General features: G+C 42.5%; 1 protein-coding gene across 1 annotated transcript; it reads left to right on the plus strand.

Annotated features, from left to right (window-relative positions):
* The first annotated feature begins 222 nt into the window (after nucleotides 1-222).
* Nucleotides 223-15,542, plus strand: prdm1a (PR domain containing 1a, with ZNF domain). Its single transcript, XM_059339435.1, has 7 exons — nucleotides 223-416; nucleotides 3,704-4,045; nucleotides 6,453-6,572; nucleotides 7,924-8,176; nucleotides 11,630-12,717; nucleotides 12,942-13,070; nucleotides 13,185-15,542. Exons 1-7 carry the CDS (start codon nucleotides 390-392, stop codon nucleotides 13,758-13,760), a joined length of 2,535 nt encoding a protein of 844 aa, XP_059195418.1. The 5' UTR covers nucleotides 223-389; the 3' UTR covers nucleotides 13,761-15,542.
* Nucleotides 15,543-20,400: the final 4,858 nt, after the last annotated feature.

The raw sequence follows: 20,400 nt of genomic DNA on the forward strand, positions 1-20,400 counted from the left end.
ATTTTGATGCAGAAAAGTAGTGTTGTTGGTGTGTGTGTGTGTGTGTGAGTGTGTGTGTGTGTGTGTCTGAGGAAAGAGGGGTGTTGGAAGGGGGCGGGGCCAGGAGGAAGGGGAAGACTGTGGGGGCGTGGCTTGGAGAAGGAGAGGCGGCTCCTTCCAGTTTAGTTAGATGGATCTCGTTCGGGCTTTGTAAAGCAGTTGAACACAGGACACCGAGTGGAGCACACACACTTCCCAACACACACACTTTGACACACACACACACACACACGCACAGCGGCGTGGAGTATCAGCGCTCGGAGCGGGACGGACAGAGGGGGAGACCTGCACCTGTCCTACACACACACTCCTCACACACAGATATAGAGGGGATCCGACCGGTCGTCCCTATGTGTGGATGGGACCAAAGTTACACGGTGAGTACGGAGCAGCTCGCAACACCCTCTGACTTTCTGTGTCACTTTTTATATTTTTACCAAAAGCGGAAAAGAAGAAAAAACTGCTAAAGGACTTTTCATTTTTGAGAAATTGTTTTTAGCTCCTTTGTTGTTTCTTTTTGACATTTTTTTCAATTTAGGGATTGTGGTAAAATGTCCTTTATTCTGGGAACAGAAAAGCAGCAAGTAAAATATACTTTATAAGACTTTTAAGCATGTTTTTACAAATGTTTTTGTCTTTTTGGTGCTTGGCTCTGACTGGAAATTTAAAGATTTTTTTTTATTTCTTGCTTCCTCAGATTGTTTTTATTATTTTAATGCTGTTGCTGGTGTTCTTTTTTTGCACTTTATTAGATTTAGTTTAAATTGTTTCATTACTACTTGGAGGTGTTCTCTGAGTGAGTTGGGAGCTGTTTGCTCAACACCTCAGTTTGGGATTTAAGGCTTTGTTGCATAATTAAAGGAGTTCACATTTTAATGCAGACAGCTGGACTCAGGTGGATATTAGTTTGTTTGTTTTTTGTCAGAAAATAACCTTCACATCACAGTGAATTTGCCTTCTCTCATTCTTCATGGATCTATATGAGATATTGTGGTTCATCGTTGCAGTTTTTCCCTCATAGGTGGTTAAACAGCTCACAGAGTTTCATCTTGACTCCATTTATTAAATTGCACCTTCTTTTGAAATTCCAGTGACTGTGTGCAGACTCAGCTTTTGGTTTTTCAGTTGATCTAAATGTGCAAGAGGTGAATTGTTTCTTGGTTTTTGGTTTCACTATTAGTTTTCGATGTTTGCAGCTGCTATGCAAAAAGAAGATTCTGCTGAGAGCTGAAATATTGGGGAACATTCCCACTTCCGCTCAGGTTTTAATGCTTCATTTAAAAGGCAAATACAGCAGAAACTGTTCTCTGTGGGAAAAGCCACTGTCTGAGAGAAATTGTATTTTCTTGCTGGAAGTTTTATTTTACAATTTAAATAATGAGTTTTGTGGGATTTTAATTTAATTTGAATGATTTACTTTGTTCAAGAATAATGTGTTGTACAGTTAACATAGCTTGCAGACTGTTTGAACAGGTTTTTTCTGAATTATCAAGTTTTAAGATACTTTTCTTGCAAGCTTACATCAAGACAATTAATCGTGTGATTTGCAAGACTTAAAAAAAAACCTCAAAGTTACAGTTAATATGGAGACATAATTAGTCTCTGGACTTTGTGAACATGAAAAATGTCAGTTTTCATGTTTTAAAATTGCTCCTCGTCAGTCGCCAGAGGGGCTCTGAGTTCATCTCTTTGTGTCACTTCTTGCTGCTGTTTGGAGGAGAAGTCGTTAGCTGTGACTGGAGCCAGTTGGATGTGAAATAATTTTCTTTCTTGCGGCTGCAGAAGAATTCACAGAGCTGAGTGTGGTCACTGAAGATCTGCTGCTTTCCGCTCGCCAGCGTGGGATGAGCAGCATGTTTTTCCCTGAGTGGATATCAGCCTGTGTGTGTGTGTGTGTGTGTGTGTGTGTGTGAGTCTGTGTCTTGGGTGGGATCGCTTTTGAAGTTTTGTTTGCGCTGCTGTGGCCCCCCAAATGGAAAAGTTTTGGCGCTCCCTTCCTCATCGCCCCCCTCATCCATTACCAACACACACACAGGCACACACACACACGCTGGGAGTTGGGATGATTTGCCGGTTCCGCTGCAGTGCCACTCTGCTTCCAATTTTAGCTTCATTCAGACACAGACAGCATTTCCTTCCTCTGTCTTCAACCCCAGGAAGAGACGGGAGGAGGGGGGAAACACAGAGAGGATACAGAGATTTTAGCTTCATAATCTGCTCTAACACACAGAAACTGACAGCTAAATGAGTTACACTTTCATTGTCTTTGTCGAAAAAGTAGTCAAATACAGAGGACAGGGTAAAAAGACAGCAGGGGAAATATTACAAGTTAATTTGCTTCAAGGAAAACGAGAGACAGAGAATAGGAAAGAGAGAAAAACACACAAAAAAGTCTAAAACTGCTGATAAACAAACCCTTACTTAATGTAAAATAATTGTTAGTTTTCATAGAAAATGTGGTTTTGATGGAAACTATTCACATTCATTATTTAATATTTGTATCAGCTGCTGTACAAGTGTTAGAATTTGTTGGTATTTATTATAATAAATTCCTTTTAGTTCATAATAATTCATGTACTCAACTGAAAAACTGCATCAGTTTGAAGCTATATTCATAATATAATTAAGAATTTGCAGAACAGGAAAGGATTTTATCACTTTATCCGAGACACGTGTTGAGTTCCTCTTTGTTCCCCTTTCATCAAAGTCTCAGATCTCAGTCTGACTCATTTAAAATTCTACTTTGTGGTTTTAAAAGACAAAAAATTAAAAGATCAATGAAGAATAAATCAGTTGAATTAATTTAGAAGATTGGGAAACATAAACAACTAATGTTTATTATTATGTCTAATGCTGTGTGAGTTAGTAAAATGTTTGGCAGTACTGGGTTTTCTTTTTTAGCCAAAATTACCCTTATTATAATAACATCATCATTATATTAAAGTTGTTTTACTAGTAAATATTTATAATATCTATATATATCTATATATATATATATATATTATATATAAGGTTTTATTCCTGATTTAGTTTCAAAATCAGTTCACGTTTCTGTTAATAGTTGACAAGACAAAGTGTTTCCCGTCTGTTTCTAAGCGTGTGTGTGTGTGTGTGTGTGTGTGTGTGTGTGTGTGACAGCAGTGTTAGTCAGACCCCCCTTCCTCCCTGAGTCACCCCACATAATAATCTCAGCTCTTCCTCCTCTCCCTCTTCATCCCTTCATCTTTCTGTCTGTTTTACCATCTTTTGTCCTCATCTTTCTCTTTCTTTCCTCCTTTTTTCCTCCCAAGTCTCCTTTTTTTCTTATTTCATTGATATTTTTTCCTCTTATCCCTCCATCTCAACTTTTATCTCTTTCTGTCTTTGCTATTTCTTCCTTTCTTTACTTGCTTTTTTATTTTTCTTGCTCCGCCTGATCGTTTCTTCTCCCTCCTTCGTTCTGTCATTGCTTCCTCCAACTTTTCTTTCTCTCCTTCTCTCTCCTCATCTTTTCTTCTCATTATTTTCTCTTCAATTTTAATTTCTTTCTTCCAATCCACATGTTACTTTCTAAATTTCAATATTGTTGTTGTACATCAGTGTTAATTGGTGGAAAAAATGTAAAAAAAACGAAGAAAAAAAAAGAAAATCAAAACTTAAAAAATGTCTCTCTTTCCTCCTCCAGGCGACCTCTCATAGCTCGGCCATGTTGACCAGTGAGGGGGCGCACACCATGGAGCAGGACGACACGCAACACGGCGCCAAGATGGCTTCCACCGCCACCACCAGCTCTGGCTCAGACGGAGCCGAGACGTTAGTAGACACAGATGTGGATATGGAAATGGAGATGGAGGACGCAGACCTGACCCGGTGGACGGAGGCGGAGTTCGAGGAGAAGTGCACATACATCGTTAAAGACACGCCGTGGGAGGCGGGGCCAGACAGTGACTCCGTGACGACAACGACCAGAGCTGAGGCATCACTGCCACGAAATCTGGCCTTCAAACACCCGGCTGACAGCAAGGAGGTCAGACTCAGAATCACACACACACACACTGGCAGACATACAAACTTTCTCTCCAGTCACAAATTTTCACACAGAGAAAGCCATCTGCACACACTCGTGAGTCAGACGTCGGTCATGTAATGAAGAGGGGGTCGTGTCTCGCCATAAAACTTCACATACACATTACAGAGAGGAATCTGTGTGTGTGTGAGTGGGTGTGTGAAAAGCCTGAAGCAAGAGTTTACACACACACACACACAAACACACATACAAAGTGTAACTGTAGCTGTGTGTACACTGAGACTTCATCAGCTCGAATCCATACATGTGACCTCATTCATCATCTGAGAGAATAATGACGACATTATCCCGTGTGTGTGTGTGTGTGTGTGTGTGTGTGTGTGTGTGTGTGTGTGTTCATTTCATGCCATTCAGCTGCAGTACCTGTGTCTGCTGCCAGGGAGCGCAATTTAACATCTCTTCACACATCCTGCTGCCTCACTCGCTGATTTTAAGCCACTCAGTAACATTAATGAGGTTATAATGTGAACTTCAAGCACATAGATACGTCAAGTCTCATATCTACAGTGCCCTGTAGGTTTGGCTTCTTTAAAAATGAAGCTTTGTGTTGATTCAGGGAAAGTTTGGTGCAAAATAGCTGGTAAAATCACATTTGAATCAATTACCATAATCAATATTCTATTGTAGTATCAGATATTTTGTTAGTTATTTAGCTTGTCAGTTTTTGTCACCAGAAAGGAGCAAAAAATCAGATTTTCCTGACTCATTTCCTCTGTAAATCTTTCTCAGCTAATCATTTAGGGAGCTTGTGACTTTTTGACAAACCTGAACGGATAAAGTTTAAGTTATTGATCGAACTGGAGGTGAAAAAGTCAAAATGTCAAAGGTTGAAACTGAGGTTTGGTAACAGTTAAAACGACTCTCTGGTTATGTGAAAAAGAAAAGAAAAAACTGAGAAAACATTAGTTGTAAATTTGCATTTTCCAACACCTTTAATTCATAAATAATAATATAAAAAAGTGATGAGGTTTTGATTATGTCCCAAACAAAAACCTAAAAACAAAAAGATGATCAAGAGCATAAAAAACCTTAAAAAGGTTCATTAGTTAATGATGACACAGATTTTGAAGTGATCACAGGCTCCAGTCTCGAGCTTATGGTATAAAAAGCCAGTTTAGTAATACTTCTGCTTCTGTGGTGGATCCATGCTGTGTTTTTGTGCATGACTGCAGGTCAAAGGGTTGCGACTTTGGCAATTTTGACGAGTTTGTCTGTAAACTTAAAGCGGCGTGATCACATAGATTTTCTCATCAGGGGCTTATCAACAGGAAACTGAGGCAAGAACCAGGGAGAGAAGAAGCTGATCAGCTAAATATTTATCTGGACTCAGAGAGGAAGAAGGGAAAGGCTGAAGACAGGAGTTTGATTAAAGATGAAAGGGTCACAGAGAGAGAGAGCATTGTAAAAGTCTGTTAATAAGTCAAAAAAACGTGCATGTCTGGTCCTATAAAGGGAAAATAGGAAGGGGGGATTTCCCGTGTCACCAGGGGTTTGGGAGAGATGTCTGTTTGTGTGGGTTATGCATGAAGAAAATGTGTGTCTGTGTGTGTGTTACGTTACCATCCACGGCTGGAGCCTGACGTCTCGTCGCCACATAATCCCTCTCTTTTCTCTTCTTCTACTCCTTCTTCCTCCTCCTCTTCCTCCCGTGTTCTGTTCTTTGATTGAATCAGACAAGAAACATAGAAAAAAAAGGAGAAACAAAAGATTTTTTTCTTTTTTTTCTGAGTGTCTGGATGTTTCCCTCCTGAAGCGTCTGAAGTGGCAGCAGTTTTGGTTTGATGTGGCGAGTGTGGAGGGTGGAGGTGTGACGAGAGAAAGAGAGATTTGAAAGAGAGAGATTTTACAGTTTTTCTCCACACACACCCACACACACACACACACACACACATGCACACATACAGACACTCTAAATGAACTGAAGTGTGAAGTTGTTTCATTAATCATCGTCTGTGTTGACAGCTGGTTGATAGTCTGTATTTGTATATATAATAAGAGTTAATTAGACTTAATGACACATATCACTGATGGATGTGCGCAAAAACATGAAAACACACACACGCCATAACTACGACAAGTCACATGGTGAAAAACAATTTGTTTCTGCCGCGTCTTACCACAAAAGACTTTCCGTGCAAAAATCTTGCATCCTAACATCCTAAGTTATAATTTGCCGTTTTAGGATGTTAAAAGCAAGTTTTTCACATGTAATCACCACATTATTACTTATTAAGACGGTAAAACTTGGTGTGCAAACATCTTCAGACACACAACATCACAGACAATCCACTTCAAAGACCTCTTACGATCTTTTATGTAACCCGTGGGTGTGCTTGTCTTGGTGCAGGTGGTCGGCGTTTGCAGCAGAGAGTACATCCCCAAAGGAACTCGCTTCGGTCCCCTGGTGGGCGAGATCTACACGGCCGACAGCGTCCCCAAAGACGCCAACCGCAAGTACTTCTGGAGGGTGAGTCCTCACACACACACGCAAGGGAAAACACACATGCAGGCACACCAACACTCACTTCCTCAGAAGCCGGAGGGACCCCTTCCTGTGACGTCACACACATCTAAAGTCAGTCAGTGGAACAGGAAACTGGGCTCGCTGTTTTTCTGTGTGTGTTCATGAGACAGAGAGATGGGGATATGATGTCACCGTCACACAAATAACATGTCACGCTGTGGTTCCTGTAAGTCCACACAAACAGACCTTTCGACAGAATACACTCCATCACTACCGGTAACTGACTGAGTGAGAGTACACACGCTCACAAACCACCTACCTGACCACCGCCTACACAACATACACTCACACTCACTCTGCTCCAAACCACAAGCAGAAACTAAATCAGAAAGGTGTTCCATTGATGCTCATCTCTCACTTTCTCACGCGCACACACACACACACACACACACACACACACACACACAAAGTCAGTCGAGAGAAACGACGCATCGAGATAGAGGGAGTGAAAGAGAGAGAAAGAGAGAGAGAGAGAGAAGGGGAGGGGGAGAGGTAGAAAATGACTTGGTCCTTCCTTTCCCTTTTCAATATAAAAGAGGATCTCCTCCTCTGCAACACTTCGTCTCTTTCTGCTCGTCTGAGGGAGATGAAGGAGAAGACAGAGAGATGGTGAGAGGATGGAGGGATGGAGAGAGGAAATAAGATGGTTGGATGTAGCTTGATTCAGTCTAAACTAGTCAAAGTCTGTTAAAAAAAATTCTGCAGTTATTTAGTCAGACCTGCTTTTTTGGTCGTTTTCTTACATTCTAAATTACTTTTTTACTTGTGAGTTTTGCTACATAGATACATATTTACTTTTTTACTTGTGAGTTTTGCTACATAGATACATATTTATTGTTAACTTCTGACTAATTTGCATTCTGCCTCAGAAGAATTAATGTAATTATTATTGAATTTAGTTACTTCCTCTATGTCTTCTCTACTTCCTCTTTCTTAGTAACAAATTGTACTTACTTGTTAGTTGGTAATTCACTTAGATTGTAAGTCAGTTTGTCAACAAAGTCATGAAAGGGAAGTGAATAAAGGGAGGGAAAAAATATTTAATTTCATTTTTGCATAGTCCTGATTTTTTTTTTTGCCTTTATTCTAAAAGTATTAACTAATTTTGTTTTGCTAGAAATTTGTTTCTTTCTGTTTTATCGAGGGAAACAAGTAAAGAAAGAACAACAGAAATGAGAATCCCTTGTTAAATTAAGTTCTGACATCAAAACAACATTAATAATGATTTTACAAAAAATTTTAATTTTTAAATTGTAATTTTGAATAATTTTTCTCCTTCCTTCCCTCGCTCCAGATCTACGAGAACGAGGAGTTCCACCACTTCGTCGACGGCCTGGACGAGACTCGTTCTAACTGGATGCGGTACGTTAACCCGGCCCACTCGGCGGCGGAGCAGAACATTGCAGCATGTCAGAACGGCATGGAGATTTACTTCTACACGGTGAAGCCCGTCCCGGCCGGCGCTGAGCTGCTCGTCTGGTACTGCCACGACTTCGCCCGACGTCTCCACTACCCGCCGTCCGGAGAGATGATGATGCAGAAACTCAGTAAGTTCATGTTTTTTTTATTTTTTATCTTAATCAAAATTGGACTTTTATTGTGAAAGAGACTATTTTTATTAAACATATGCTGCTCTGAGCTGCAGTCATAAAAAATATTAAAATCAATAGACAATGTAGGTGTGTGGGTGTGTGTCTTGAGTGTGTCCTGTCGCCGTTCTTAAAGCCTAACAGTGTTTTAGAGTGTAGCTGTGTCTCCTTCCTCTCTGTACGTTAGCCTGTCATTATCTCACACACACACACACACACACACACACAAAACTACAAGACCAACAACCTTTCATCTCTGTCAGTGCCATCGTTGTATTTGTGTGTATGTGCCAGTGACAGTGTAATTACACAGACAGGGGGATATGGCCCCTAATGCCACAGTCTTACACGCTTAAAGACCCGCTTTTAACATGAAAGCTCACACACACACACACACACACACACAACCTTCCTCAACCTTCCTCAACCTCAATAAAAGGAGCAGAGACTGTGTGTTTGCATGACTGTGTGTGTGTGTGTGTGTGTGTGTGTGTGTGTGTGTCTTCTGTGACCTTTTTACGAGAAAAACGTCTAAAAGTCAGCGTCAGATTTCTCCCTCCTCATGGTGAAATATTTTACTTTTATTTTATTTTTCAATAATAATATTTAAAAAACACCTAACTGCTGAGATCCATCAGAAACCTGAATCTTAACCTTTAACCTTACTTCATACATGAGGATTTTTTTGGGGATGTTTAGCAGAGACACAAATTTGCACTGAAATTCACCCTTTCATGACACAGCAGACTAACTGCACTTATCCACTTTAGTTGAGCTGATCAAAGGGAGAGCGAGCTAAGAGGAAAACAAAGAGAGAGAGTGGGAGCTCAGGGGATTCCAGGTGTGACTACAGGCTAATGGCAGTGTGAAGCTGGTAGAGGAATCAGCAGACCCAGCCTGGGTGACTCCACTGCCCAGGAAAAAATGCGCATGACCTGGGGGAGAGAGGCAGGAGGTACCCTCGGCCCCCCCACTCCCTCCCTCCCTGCCTGCCTCCCCACCCCCTCTCCAAAGCCCAAGTGTGTGATGGTGTGCGTGTGTGTGTACAGTATATGTGTTGTCTTTAATTAGCTGCCTCTGTCATTTAGCCCCACAGGCTGCTGTTGACCTGCCAGTGACTTGAATTCTGGCGTTTACCTGCAGCAGAAACACTTACCTGCAGTTTTAGCTTGAATCAACAGAGCTTTAAGACGACTTTTCGTTCCTAACATGAGTACTTTTGACTGTTGAACCGGCACTACAAATCGAGTCAGAAATAATCTCATCGGTTGAGTAAAACCAAGAAAACCACAATCTTTCTGACTAAGTAACGTTAAACCGAAACCCAGCTACAAGGGCAAGAGGTAAAAGAGGAGGAAGCTGATGAATCCCAGCAGCCGTGCCGCAGACTGAGACACTGCAATCCAGTTATTTAAATGATTTTAGTTAGCCAGGCTGACCTTTAGAGATTGAACCCAGATATGATCTGAATTGTGGCTTTTTCAACATGTTTTGGGTTGTTTTGTTTAATATCAGATCGTTATTGATTAATTCTGACATCAAATTTGTGTCCCATCTGGTCCAAACAACATTTTGTGTTTTATTTCAACATGTCTACTGTTAATCTTATCTCTGGTTTTTGCTCTTTCCAGTGCACTCATAGCAAAACCAGACGCTTGTGTGTGTGTGTGTGTGTGTGTGTGTGTGTGTGTGTGTGTGTGTGTGTGTGTCTGTGCGTGTTAGTGAGCAAAATGACTGCGAGTGCACCGCTGTCTCACTCCCTCACTTTCTCCTCTCTCTTCTGCCCTCGCCCTTTTTTGTCGCCGTTGTTTAGCATTCTTTAAGTGTTGGCACCTGTCAGCCATGTGTGTGTGTGTGTGTGTGTGTGAGAGAGAGAGTGTGAGTGTGTGTGTTTGTGTGTGTGGTGTTCAAAGACGTTCTGCTCTGGCGACACAAACACTCTCTCTTCTTCTCAGACACACACACACACACACACACACACACACACACACACACACACGCACACAGTCATAAGCGTGACATGCCAACGCATTTGCACCCACTCTTTTCATCTCAAACATGCCGTGTGTGTGTGAGAGTGTGTCGGCCATTTGCCTTGATATATGCGCGACTTGAAAAGAGCAGAAAGAAGGTGGAGGAGGGAGGTAGAGTCGCACCTCCCACCCCCTCTGTTGACTACTTGAACTTCCTGGCAGAAGGCCGTGTTGACAGATTGATATCTCCAAGATGGCCGCCCTGTTTGTTTTCTAGAAAAGGGAAGGAGGAGGAGGAGGAGGAGGAGGAGGAAGGCTAACTGATAACCTCACTGTTTACACACTGCCGCTATACTACTGATGCAAGGGTCACCGACGGATGGTGTGTGTGTGAGTGAGCGGGTGAATCGGGGGAGTCAAACAAATTTCAGCAGTGCTGGCACTCAGGATTAACTATGACAACCTCCATCTCTCTCTCTCACACACACACACACACTCCCCTCTGCGTGACCTCATGGTTAAAAGTTGACTGGGCAGTAAATGAGCTTATAGATAATAGACGGCAGCGTTTTTAAGGGCCCGTCTGCAGCCATTTAACAGCCAAGATGTGCTGCTAGCTGACTACCCGGGGCTTTTAGAGAGTGTGTGTGTGAGCTCTCCTCCTAATCCACTCTTTCATCATGCAGAGGAGACAGTAGGTGTGAGTGACTGAGGAGGAAGCTCTCTAATCTGACCCTTGACCTGGAAACAATAGCGAATGGTCAGGAGAATCGGGAGAGTGGGAGCATGATCAAAAGTGTATGTGTGAGTGTGTGCTCCAAAAGTGGAAGAGTCAACAAATCAGACAGAGTCCTTTGTCTGCAGGCACCTCTGCATGTGTGTGTACCTTGTCATGGTGTGTGTGTGTGTGTGTGTGTGTGTGTGGGGAGGGCAGGAGGAGGCCAGCCTTTTTTTCGGAGGATATCTTTAGCAGGAAACCTTCCATCAGCCCTGTCGGTCTGCCACCATTTTGATTTTATCTTGATTTTATAGCCACACACACACACACACACACACACACACACACACAGTATATAAACACACACAATGCCCGCAGGCAGCTGTCACGCCTCACTTCCTGTCTTTTGCCCCCGCCCTCGTCCCTCACACTCGTTCATCAAATCTGTCACCTTAATTGGCCCACTGAGTTACTTATGGTGTTCCTTAACCCTGTGACACACACCTACACACACACACACACACACACACACACACACAGTTTAGCTTTAGAGGATTTTTTGGCACGCAGAGGTGAATCTCTGCAGAGGCTGAGTTTGAAAGGAAATGAAGTATTTGTGTTAGTAAATAAAAGTCATGATTACTATTTAAAAAGAGAACCTAGAAGATCCTATCTTGATCTGTTGAACTCCCACTGACCTCTCTCCTTCTGTCTCTTCAGAGCAATCTCTCTTGGAGGTCAAGCAGCAGCAGGTGAGCGGTGAGGAGCGTTTGGTGGAAGCCTCCAGCCCGTCCCCTGTCGCCGTGACCCCCACCCCGCCCAAGAGGGAACACAGTGTCCTCTCCATACTGCGCGGCACCAACAGCACCTCCTCCTCCTCGTCCATAAAGAGGGAGCCCAGCAGGCCGCTCCCCACGCGCCCGCGCTGTGCCGACAGCCCTGAGCGCCCGCTGTACCCTCGCGCCCTCTACCCGGCTCTCAGGCCCCACCCTCACATCCCTGAAGACTTCCTCGGACACAAACCCAGCCAGCTTGGTTATCCTGCAACCCGTTCCCCTGGAAATCAGTCTTCAGCCACACCCAGCCCGTCTGCAAGGAGCAGCCCAGACAGCAGCCCTCAAGGGAGCCCCTCAGGTCCGGTGCCAGCTTCTTTCTACCCCACCGGACTGGGTTCGTACCCCGGTTACTCCCCACCATCCACCCCCCTCTCCTCATCCTTCTACCCTCCAGGAGCCCCCTACTCACGCTACCTCCTTCCCCCTCACTATCCTCTGCCTGGCGGTGGTGTCCCCACAGTAGGAGGAATCTTTCCAAGGATGTACCCCCTCTACAACAGCCCTCTGCCCCTTCACGTGCCCCTCCTGCCCTCCGACACGGCAGGGAGGCGCTTCCTGATGCCTGACCATGTCCACCCATCCTCCATCTCTTCCCACAGAGATTTCTTCCTTCCCAGGCCCACCAGTGCCTTCTCATCTGCCACCTCTCTGAAGGACAAAGCAGGGCCTCACCACCCTTACCCAGGGCAGCCTCATCCACACAGACCTCCCCACACCCCCTCCAGCGGCTCCCCAACAGCAGGCACGGCACCTCCCAACGAGCGGGTACCCACCAAGCCAACCTCAGCCCTGCTGGGTAACATCAGCGATCATTGCTCCGATGAGGAGGCCATCAACCTGACCAAGGTGAAGCGTGGCCCCGGCTCGGCGGGCTACAAGGCCCTGCCGTACCCGCTGAAGAAGCAGAACGGCAAAATCAAGTACGAGTGCAACGTGTGCAGCAAGACCTTCGGACAGCTGTCAAACCTGAAGGTGAGGATTGTTCCGCGTTAGTCATTCATGTTTGATTTATTGCCTTATTGCAGTTCATTAGGCAGCAGAACAGGTTTATTAGGCACATGAAAGAGCAAGGAGTGTCAAAACCAACAAGTAAATATTTCTTACCACTTAGAAATCTTTTTAATTTGTTGGTTTCTCTGATATTTACAATATCTGAACATGCCTAAGCAGATCTTTATCTTTTCTCTGTCATGCAGGTTCATCTTCGTGTTCACAGTGGAGAGAGACCCTTCAAATGTCAGACCTGTAACAAAGGCTTCACCCAACTGGCTCACCTGCAGAAACACTTCCTGGTCCACACCGGGGAGAAGCCACATGAATGCCAGGTGAGAAATAATACTGATGCTGCTTTTATTGGGCTAATTTCCCAGACAAATGTGACAGTTAGTTGGAAGGTTGGTACAAGCTGCTGACATAATTTCTTATGTCTCCTCTTCCAGGTTTGTCACAAGCGCTTCAGCAGCACCAGCAACCTGAAAACTCACCTGCGGCTCCACTCAGGAGAAAAGCCCTACCACTGCAAACTCTGCCCCGCCAAGTTCACCCAGTTTGTCCACCTCAAGCTGCACAAGCGCCTACACTCCCGCGAGCGTCCGCACAAATGCCCCCACTGCCACCGCCACTACATCCACCTGTGCAGCCTGCGGCTTCACATCAAGGGCTACTGCCCAGGTGTCTCCAGTCAGGCAGGCTTGGAGGAGGTGCAACGCGCCAATGAGGAGATCGAGCGATTTGACGTCAGTGAGCATGCCGAGCAGCTGGATCAGCTGCAGGGAGGCGTGGAAATGGAGGCCATGTTGGAGAAGCAAGTGTTGGGGATTCTATGGAGGGAGACCGACCTTAAGTCCTCCCACTTCCATCCTCACCACAAGGGCGGCGCCACCGACCTTCTGTCTAGTTATGGCGCGTACGAGTCCCCGAACGAGACGTCGGTCATCAAGATGCGGCACAGCAGCCCCATCCCGCCACTTCCTGCAAACGTCACCGTCAAGCAGGAGTCAGAGGATCACGCTTAAACCTTAAACCCAATGGACACAGAGTCAAGACTGCATGACTTAAGGCGGACTGGGTTGCCAGGAGCACCAGCTGTAAATAAATAATTCTCGACCTGGTTGTCATCAGGAGTGACATCATGGTTACACCAGGTTTTCAGGGACTCGCGTACTCAGGGCTCAAGAGACACTGTCCCATGACTACTTAGCAGTTTCAGCGTTTATCATACTTAGAGACAATCATCTACCCAGGATTTACCTTTAATGTAATTAATATAATGCTATTATCATTATTGTTGTTGTATTATTTGGTCTCTATTTTCAAATGTCTTTGTTTTTTTTTTGATCAATTAGTTGTTCTATAACCTTCTTAATTTATTATACTTTTTATTTGTTGTCTTCAAAAGCAATAAGTGGAAGGGATGGTTACACTGACGGGGTGAAATCAATGTAAAAAGGAATATTTTTCTGTTGATGTTTTTTTTTTCTCTGTGGCCATTTCTCTGTAGATAGTCACTCTCTCTATGCCTATATCCGTCCGTCCTGCAGCCTCTGTCCTATAGAACCAGAGGTGTCCACTCTTCAGGGTTTTTACTATTTAAATTTAAATAAACAATATAGCAGGTTAAAAAAGGGTTGAAAGATTTGCCAAAGTGTGGCACATAAATTTGTTAATTTAGCAAGAAGAGCTTTATTTCAACCCTGCTTGATGGCTTCCCTAAAGTATGTCTGTGTCCTTTTCTGATGCCTACTTAATTTAATTCTAAACAAAAAGGGCATTTTTTTGTATATTTTTCACAACGGTTACCTCAGTGTGCATGTGACGATGCAAGTGTGTGTGTTTGTGTGTGTGAGTGTTTAAAGGGACAGCTAAAGGTGGGAGCTTTCTATTTATTTTGCTACTTGAAGAAAGAAGAAGAAACCAAACTGAACTGGAGTGCAGCTCTTCATGTGGTCCAAAGGAGAGCGGCGCAGCCCGCTCAATATGTAGCACATAACGGACTCGGGAGGCCGGCTAGCCGCCCTCCCCGTCGTCCCTCCTTTTGTTTTATTTTTCTACAACACTGTCAACACCCAACAGGGAAGTGAACATCCTCAGATTTAGGGATTCACACTTGACGCTAGTAACCAAAGTTCACTTGGCTTTAATTTTTAAAATGCACACCAAAAAAACACAAGAAAGGAAAATAAAAACAAGGGAAAGAAGGACTTGAGGAATCAAAATGCTGAAGAAAAGGGAAGATGTATTGTGTGTATATGATGAAGTGTTCACTCTTTCGCTGTGGTCTCACATTTTGTAGATGTTTTGTTGTTGTTGTTTGTTGATATTTCGGTTGAGAAGCAATGGCCCCTTCTTCAACCCCACCCGTCCGCCATCTTGTTGAACTGGCATACACCAAAGCACCTCGGCCTTCTTTTATGCACTGGCCCCCTCCTCCTACTTTATAACTTCAGTGCCGATGCTTGCACCATTTACACTGTGTACAATATCACTGAAACTGGTCATAATGGCATTAAGACTCAACTTAATGTTACAAGAGCAACTGTGATTTTCTGCAGCAGTTGCACATCAACCACCTGAACTCTGTAACTCTCTCTCTCCCTCTCTCTGTCTTTATGTTTCATTATCTTTCTCTCTTACTAATGTTTGACCAAAGCGTCTCTTTCTCTGATCAGAGCTTTAACTCCAGAGGAGAATCCCCGAAAGGACTGTCTCTGTTTACATTCTGGTTTACATAGTTATTTATGTGCAAAAATGTCAAAAAGTGTAAATTATGATATAAATGTCCACTGCTCTAATCTAAACCCTGTGGCTCTGTGTGTTTTATTCTTTTCATGTGTGTTTCAGGATAGCCTGGTCTCCTAAAAGTTGCATTATCATGCATTATTTAGTCGTCAAACAAGCACAAGACTGCTGTCTGTGTCCTGTATGAAAACAAAAGTTGACTTTTTTTTAACTTGCATGACAAACAACCAAGCCATGATCTTTTACTAAACCTAACCAAGTAGGTTTGTTGTCGAAACCTAATCAAACTGCAACTAGAAAGCAATACAATTTAAACTGTGACCGGCAGAAAATACATTTTTATAGAAAATTTGCTCAGTTCCTACATGTCTGCATTAATAATAATAAATTTAATCACTCAAGGTCACCATACTGTGACAACAACAAAAAACAACAACTAATAAATAACAAGAATGAAAAACAAGAAACAGAATGGGAATGTAATATGAGATTTTTAGGTACAATATGTCAGTTTAAACAGAGTTTGGGTTTTGAACAGTGAAATTGTCCCTTTGCAGGACATTAAGGTGCACATAGTTAAGCTGCTATTCTAGTGAAGTGCATTGGTAAATATTAAATAAGGATACATTTGATAGCAGTGTGTAAAACTGAAAAAAGGCCTCAGAAAAGAATTTCGGAAGATAAAGGTCCTTAACCCACGCAGGTGTTTTTAGTTAATTTGAGACTCTGTGGGCGTGTACAGACCATGCTTGATTGGCATCTCCCTCACACTCTTGTTGCACCTGTGAAGACGAGGTTAGGGTTCAGGAAAAGACTGTAAACTCAAAGAAAGTGACACAAATCATCTCAGGTTAAAAAAAAACCCTCAGCACTAGACATTCAGAGTCATGTTTTTTAACTTGCAACACATCGATTCACATATTCCAACTTTTACTTCTGTAGTAAAACGGGCTCTTTGGTGGAAAGTCGTCAATCTTTATGTCCATTTCCGTGCAATGCCAAACTTTAAGACTGGAGCAGGAAATGGGAACACAGCTCCCCGTGCCCTTTAGGGCTGCAGTAACTGTGGTCTGTCTTTTATCCTGCATGCAGGAGACATGCAGACCACATGACTCCTTCAGAGCCCACAGCCGTCTGTCCTCAACCGTACAATCTCAGTAGAAAGTGGATTTCATGATCCTATCTTGACCAAGTCTTAACATGAAACCAAATATGGGCAGTTGTGCCAGGGTTGCTCTCATGACAAAAAAAGACTAAGATGTGAGAGAGATGAGAAAAAGATTAAGTCAAAAAAAGATCACATAAAACTGTTATGATAAGATTGACGTCAAACTGAAACCGGCACTGAAGCTTGCAGAATGAACATAACAATGACTTTGCAGGGGTGGTGTTGAACTAATACGCAAGAGAAAGGAACATTTGTGAGAATCACTTCTAATATTAGTAAGCTAAGCTAACAAGTATCTGATTTCCAAGTGGAATATGGCACAGTGGGCTTCAAACACTAAGCTTTAAAATAAACTCCATGTACTGAAAAGAAAACTGCTTGTGACACAACTTTTGTTGGCTATATAGTATAAGTTGGACGTTCTTCTGCCAGTAGCAAGCAGCAGAAGTTGACAATAAGTTCCCTTGAGCTCAAGCCTTTCCATGAATTTGTCCAAAAGCGTTTGATTGTCTTTAAACCAATTGAAAACCAAGACCACAATAGATGTAATATCATTATAATGTGTTTACTTTCACAAAAACTGTGTCCTGACATCACCAGACTAAATTGCTAATATGTATTAGTCTGGAAACTCTCTGTTCATTTTCAATTTCCAAGGGGAGTTATCAAAGGCCATATACTAAAATACGTGTAGGGGCACAAATGTGACGTAGCACAGAACAATGGACATATGTAAACAGACAATAGTATGCAAAGATGAGCTGTGTTGGTGTAGCATCAATGTACACTACCACTCCAAAGTTTGGGATCACTTAGAAATGTCCTTATTTATGAAAGAAAAGCACCATTAAAACTAAAATAACATATCAAGTGTAGACATTGTTAATGTGGTAAATGACTATTAAAGCTGGAAACGGCTGATTTTCTTATGAAATATCTATTATATATTTTTCTGTGGCACATTGTGTTAATCCACATTTATAGTGTTGAAAATCTCATTGATCATTAAAACACCTGAGCATTATGTTAGCACAGCTGAAAACTGTTTTGTGCTGATTTGAGAAGCAATAAAATGATCCTTCCTCAGGCTGGTTGAGCATCTAGAGGTAAAGTTGGAGATGCAAGGTGCATTAAAATTATTATTTCTACCCTTGTCAATGTCTTTACTGTATTTTCAATCAATTTGTAACTCATTCCATGAATAAAACTATTTGTTTTCATGGAAAACAACACAGGCATTTTCTGGGTGTATATGTGACAAGTGGTGTCATTTTTGCAATTAAAATTTGAAAATAGTTCCACAACAGAAAGTTTTGCATCAGCTGCAGCCATCTTGGATGCTTTTGAAAGAGCCTCGACACCAGTGAGTGGCACCAGGCTGTAGTTTAGAGTAGTTGTAGCTGTCTGAATTGAAGGGGGCAAAGAACCAATACTTCGGCTGTCACAGAAAAACTACAGTTTCTACAGTTCACACAGAAAAAACAATTGAAGACTTAAAGTTGTGCGTGCTGTTGATGTCTTTCATGGGTTTAAAATCAATGAACACAGCGGAAGACAACATAAATGTATGTGAATTAAATTCATTTTCTTAAAAAAAAAAATTCTAACTTTAAAATTGAAATAAATGGACTGCTGTAGCTTTAAAATCACTGTGACTGTCAATAAATATAACCTTTAAACTGTAACCACTTTCCTTATTAACATACACTCACTTGTTTTCAGTTTTCAGCCAGCTGTACAAATTGACATTTGGCAGAAAGGAAGTGATAAAACACATTCCACCTCCTTGTTATTAAGGATTCCACATCGAGTAAAAAGGCACTGTATGAGACAACAGTATCGATCCGTTACCTCATCACCCAACTAAAAACAGTCGGTGCGCCCCCACCCTTTGACTCAGCATCTTTCACTTTTGCACACTCCGTCTCTCTTTCCTGTTTGTTCTATCTTATTATTACTATCAGGGAAACTTCTCAAGTCACCCGTTGATAGAGCGAGTTCCACTACCTCAGCATCATGACGACGGGGTTTCACAGCACTTTTCTGACCGGGGGCGGTCATCACCTACCTACCACCGCTGGAGGAGGGGGGATATCCCACGGGCCCCGGCGCATACACGAAACATCAGGCCTGCCTTCCTCTCGCCTGGGCTGAGGTAAGGTTTGTTTATCTGCTGTCCGATTTCCACAGAGGGTTTGATAAAGTTTCAAACTTTATCTCATCTTACACAGTCCTCCCTTTCACACAAACAGTGAGATACCCACTGTTTTAAAGAAACGGGACGCCCACAATTCAAAGTTAAAGGAAACTGAAGTCCATTTTAGGGCTGGCTTAACCTCAGAGTGTCATTTTAGAGCTTTCAACATATCTCTATATCTAGTCACCCACTCATGTTGCAGTATTTTCAGTATTCTTACATGATCTTACATTCCATCAATCAAAGTCACTAACTGTGCAGATGTTATCAGTGTATTTGCCAACCTGGAAGGACAACTGGTACATCTGGTAAATTTATTAATATCATCATGTTTTGAAAATGATCTTATCTATTTTGACTGAAATGTTGATTTGCCAGGAAAACAATTTGTTTACTGATGTGTTGTTTTAGCCATATTAGCTCTCTGTTAGCCATGTTAGCTCTTGTTGATACAATTGAGACTCATTTGCGATTTAGTCGTGACATCTGGCAGCATTCACTTTCAGGTTAAATTTCTAACGACTTGTTTTCTTGAAAAACCTAAGATGGTTCATGATAGCAGACACATGTATCTTGTTTTTTCTGAAAATCTTACATATGTGGGTGAAAAATCTAGTGTTATAATTGTAAAGGTTCTCAGGTATGTACAGGTGCTGGTCATATAATTAGAATATCATGAAAAAGTTGATTTATTTCAGTAATTCCATTCAAAAAGTGAAACTTGTATAATGTATACATTCATTCCACACATACTGATACATTTCAAGTGTTTATTTATTTTAATTTTGATGATTATAACTGACAACTAATGAAAATCCCAAATTCAGTATATCAGAAAATTAGAATATTGTGAAAAGGTTCAATATTGAAGACCCCTGGTGCCACACTCTAATCAGCTGATTAACCCAAAAGGCCTTTAAATGTTCTCTCAGTCTAGTTCTGTAGGCTACACCATCATGGGGAAGACTGCTGACTGGACAGTTGTCCAACAGACGACCATTGACACCTTGACAAGGAGAGAAAGACACAAAAGGTGATTGGTAAAGATGCTGGCTGTCCACAGCTCTGTGTCCAAGCACATTAATAGAGAGGCGAAGGGAAGGAAAAGATGTGGTAGAAAACAGTACCAGCAATAGGGATAACTGCACCTGGAGAGGATTGTGAAGCAAAACCCATTAAAAATGTGGAGGAGATTGACAAAGAGTGGACTGCAGCTGGAGTCAGTGCTTCAAGAACCACCAGACAGACATGAAGACATGGTTTCAGCTGAAGCATCCCTCAAGTCAAGACCCTCTGGAACAAGAGACAGAAGCGTCTCGTCTGGGCTGAAGACTAAAAGGACTGGACTGCTGCTGAGTGATCCAGAGTTATGTTCTCTGATGGAAGTCAATGTTGTGTTTCCTTTGTAAATCGAGGTCCCAGAGTCTGGAGGAAGAGAGGAGAGGATCAGAATCCACGTTGTTGAGGTCCAGTGTACAGTTTCCACAGTCAGTGGTGGTTTGGGGCCATGTCACCTGCTGCTGTTGGTCCACTGTGTTTTCTGAGGTCAAAG

The sequence above is a fragment of the Centropristis striata genome, chromosome 8 (genome assembly GCF_030273125.1).
Source record: "Centropristis striata isolate RG_2023a ecotype Rhode Island chromosome 8, C.striata_1.0, whole genome shotgun sequence".
Lineage (NCBI taxonomy): Eukaryota > Metazoa > Chordata > Actinopteri > Perciformes > Serranidae > Centropristis > Centropristis striata.

Bases quoted from the DNA above. Each gene is read 5' to 3' on its own strand.
- prdm1a (XM_059339435.1), top strand. From the start codon at position 390: ATGTGTGGATGGGACCAAAGTTACACG. The intron at 8,177-11,629 runs GTAAGTTCATGT...CTGTCTCTTCAG, and splicing joins GATGATGATGCAGAAACTCA to AGCAATCTCTCTTGGAGGTC. The intron at 13,071-13,184 runs GTGAGAAATAAT...CTCCTCTTCCAG, and splicing joins AGAAGCCACATGAATGCCAG to GTTTGTCACAAGCGCTTCAG.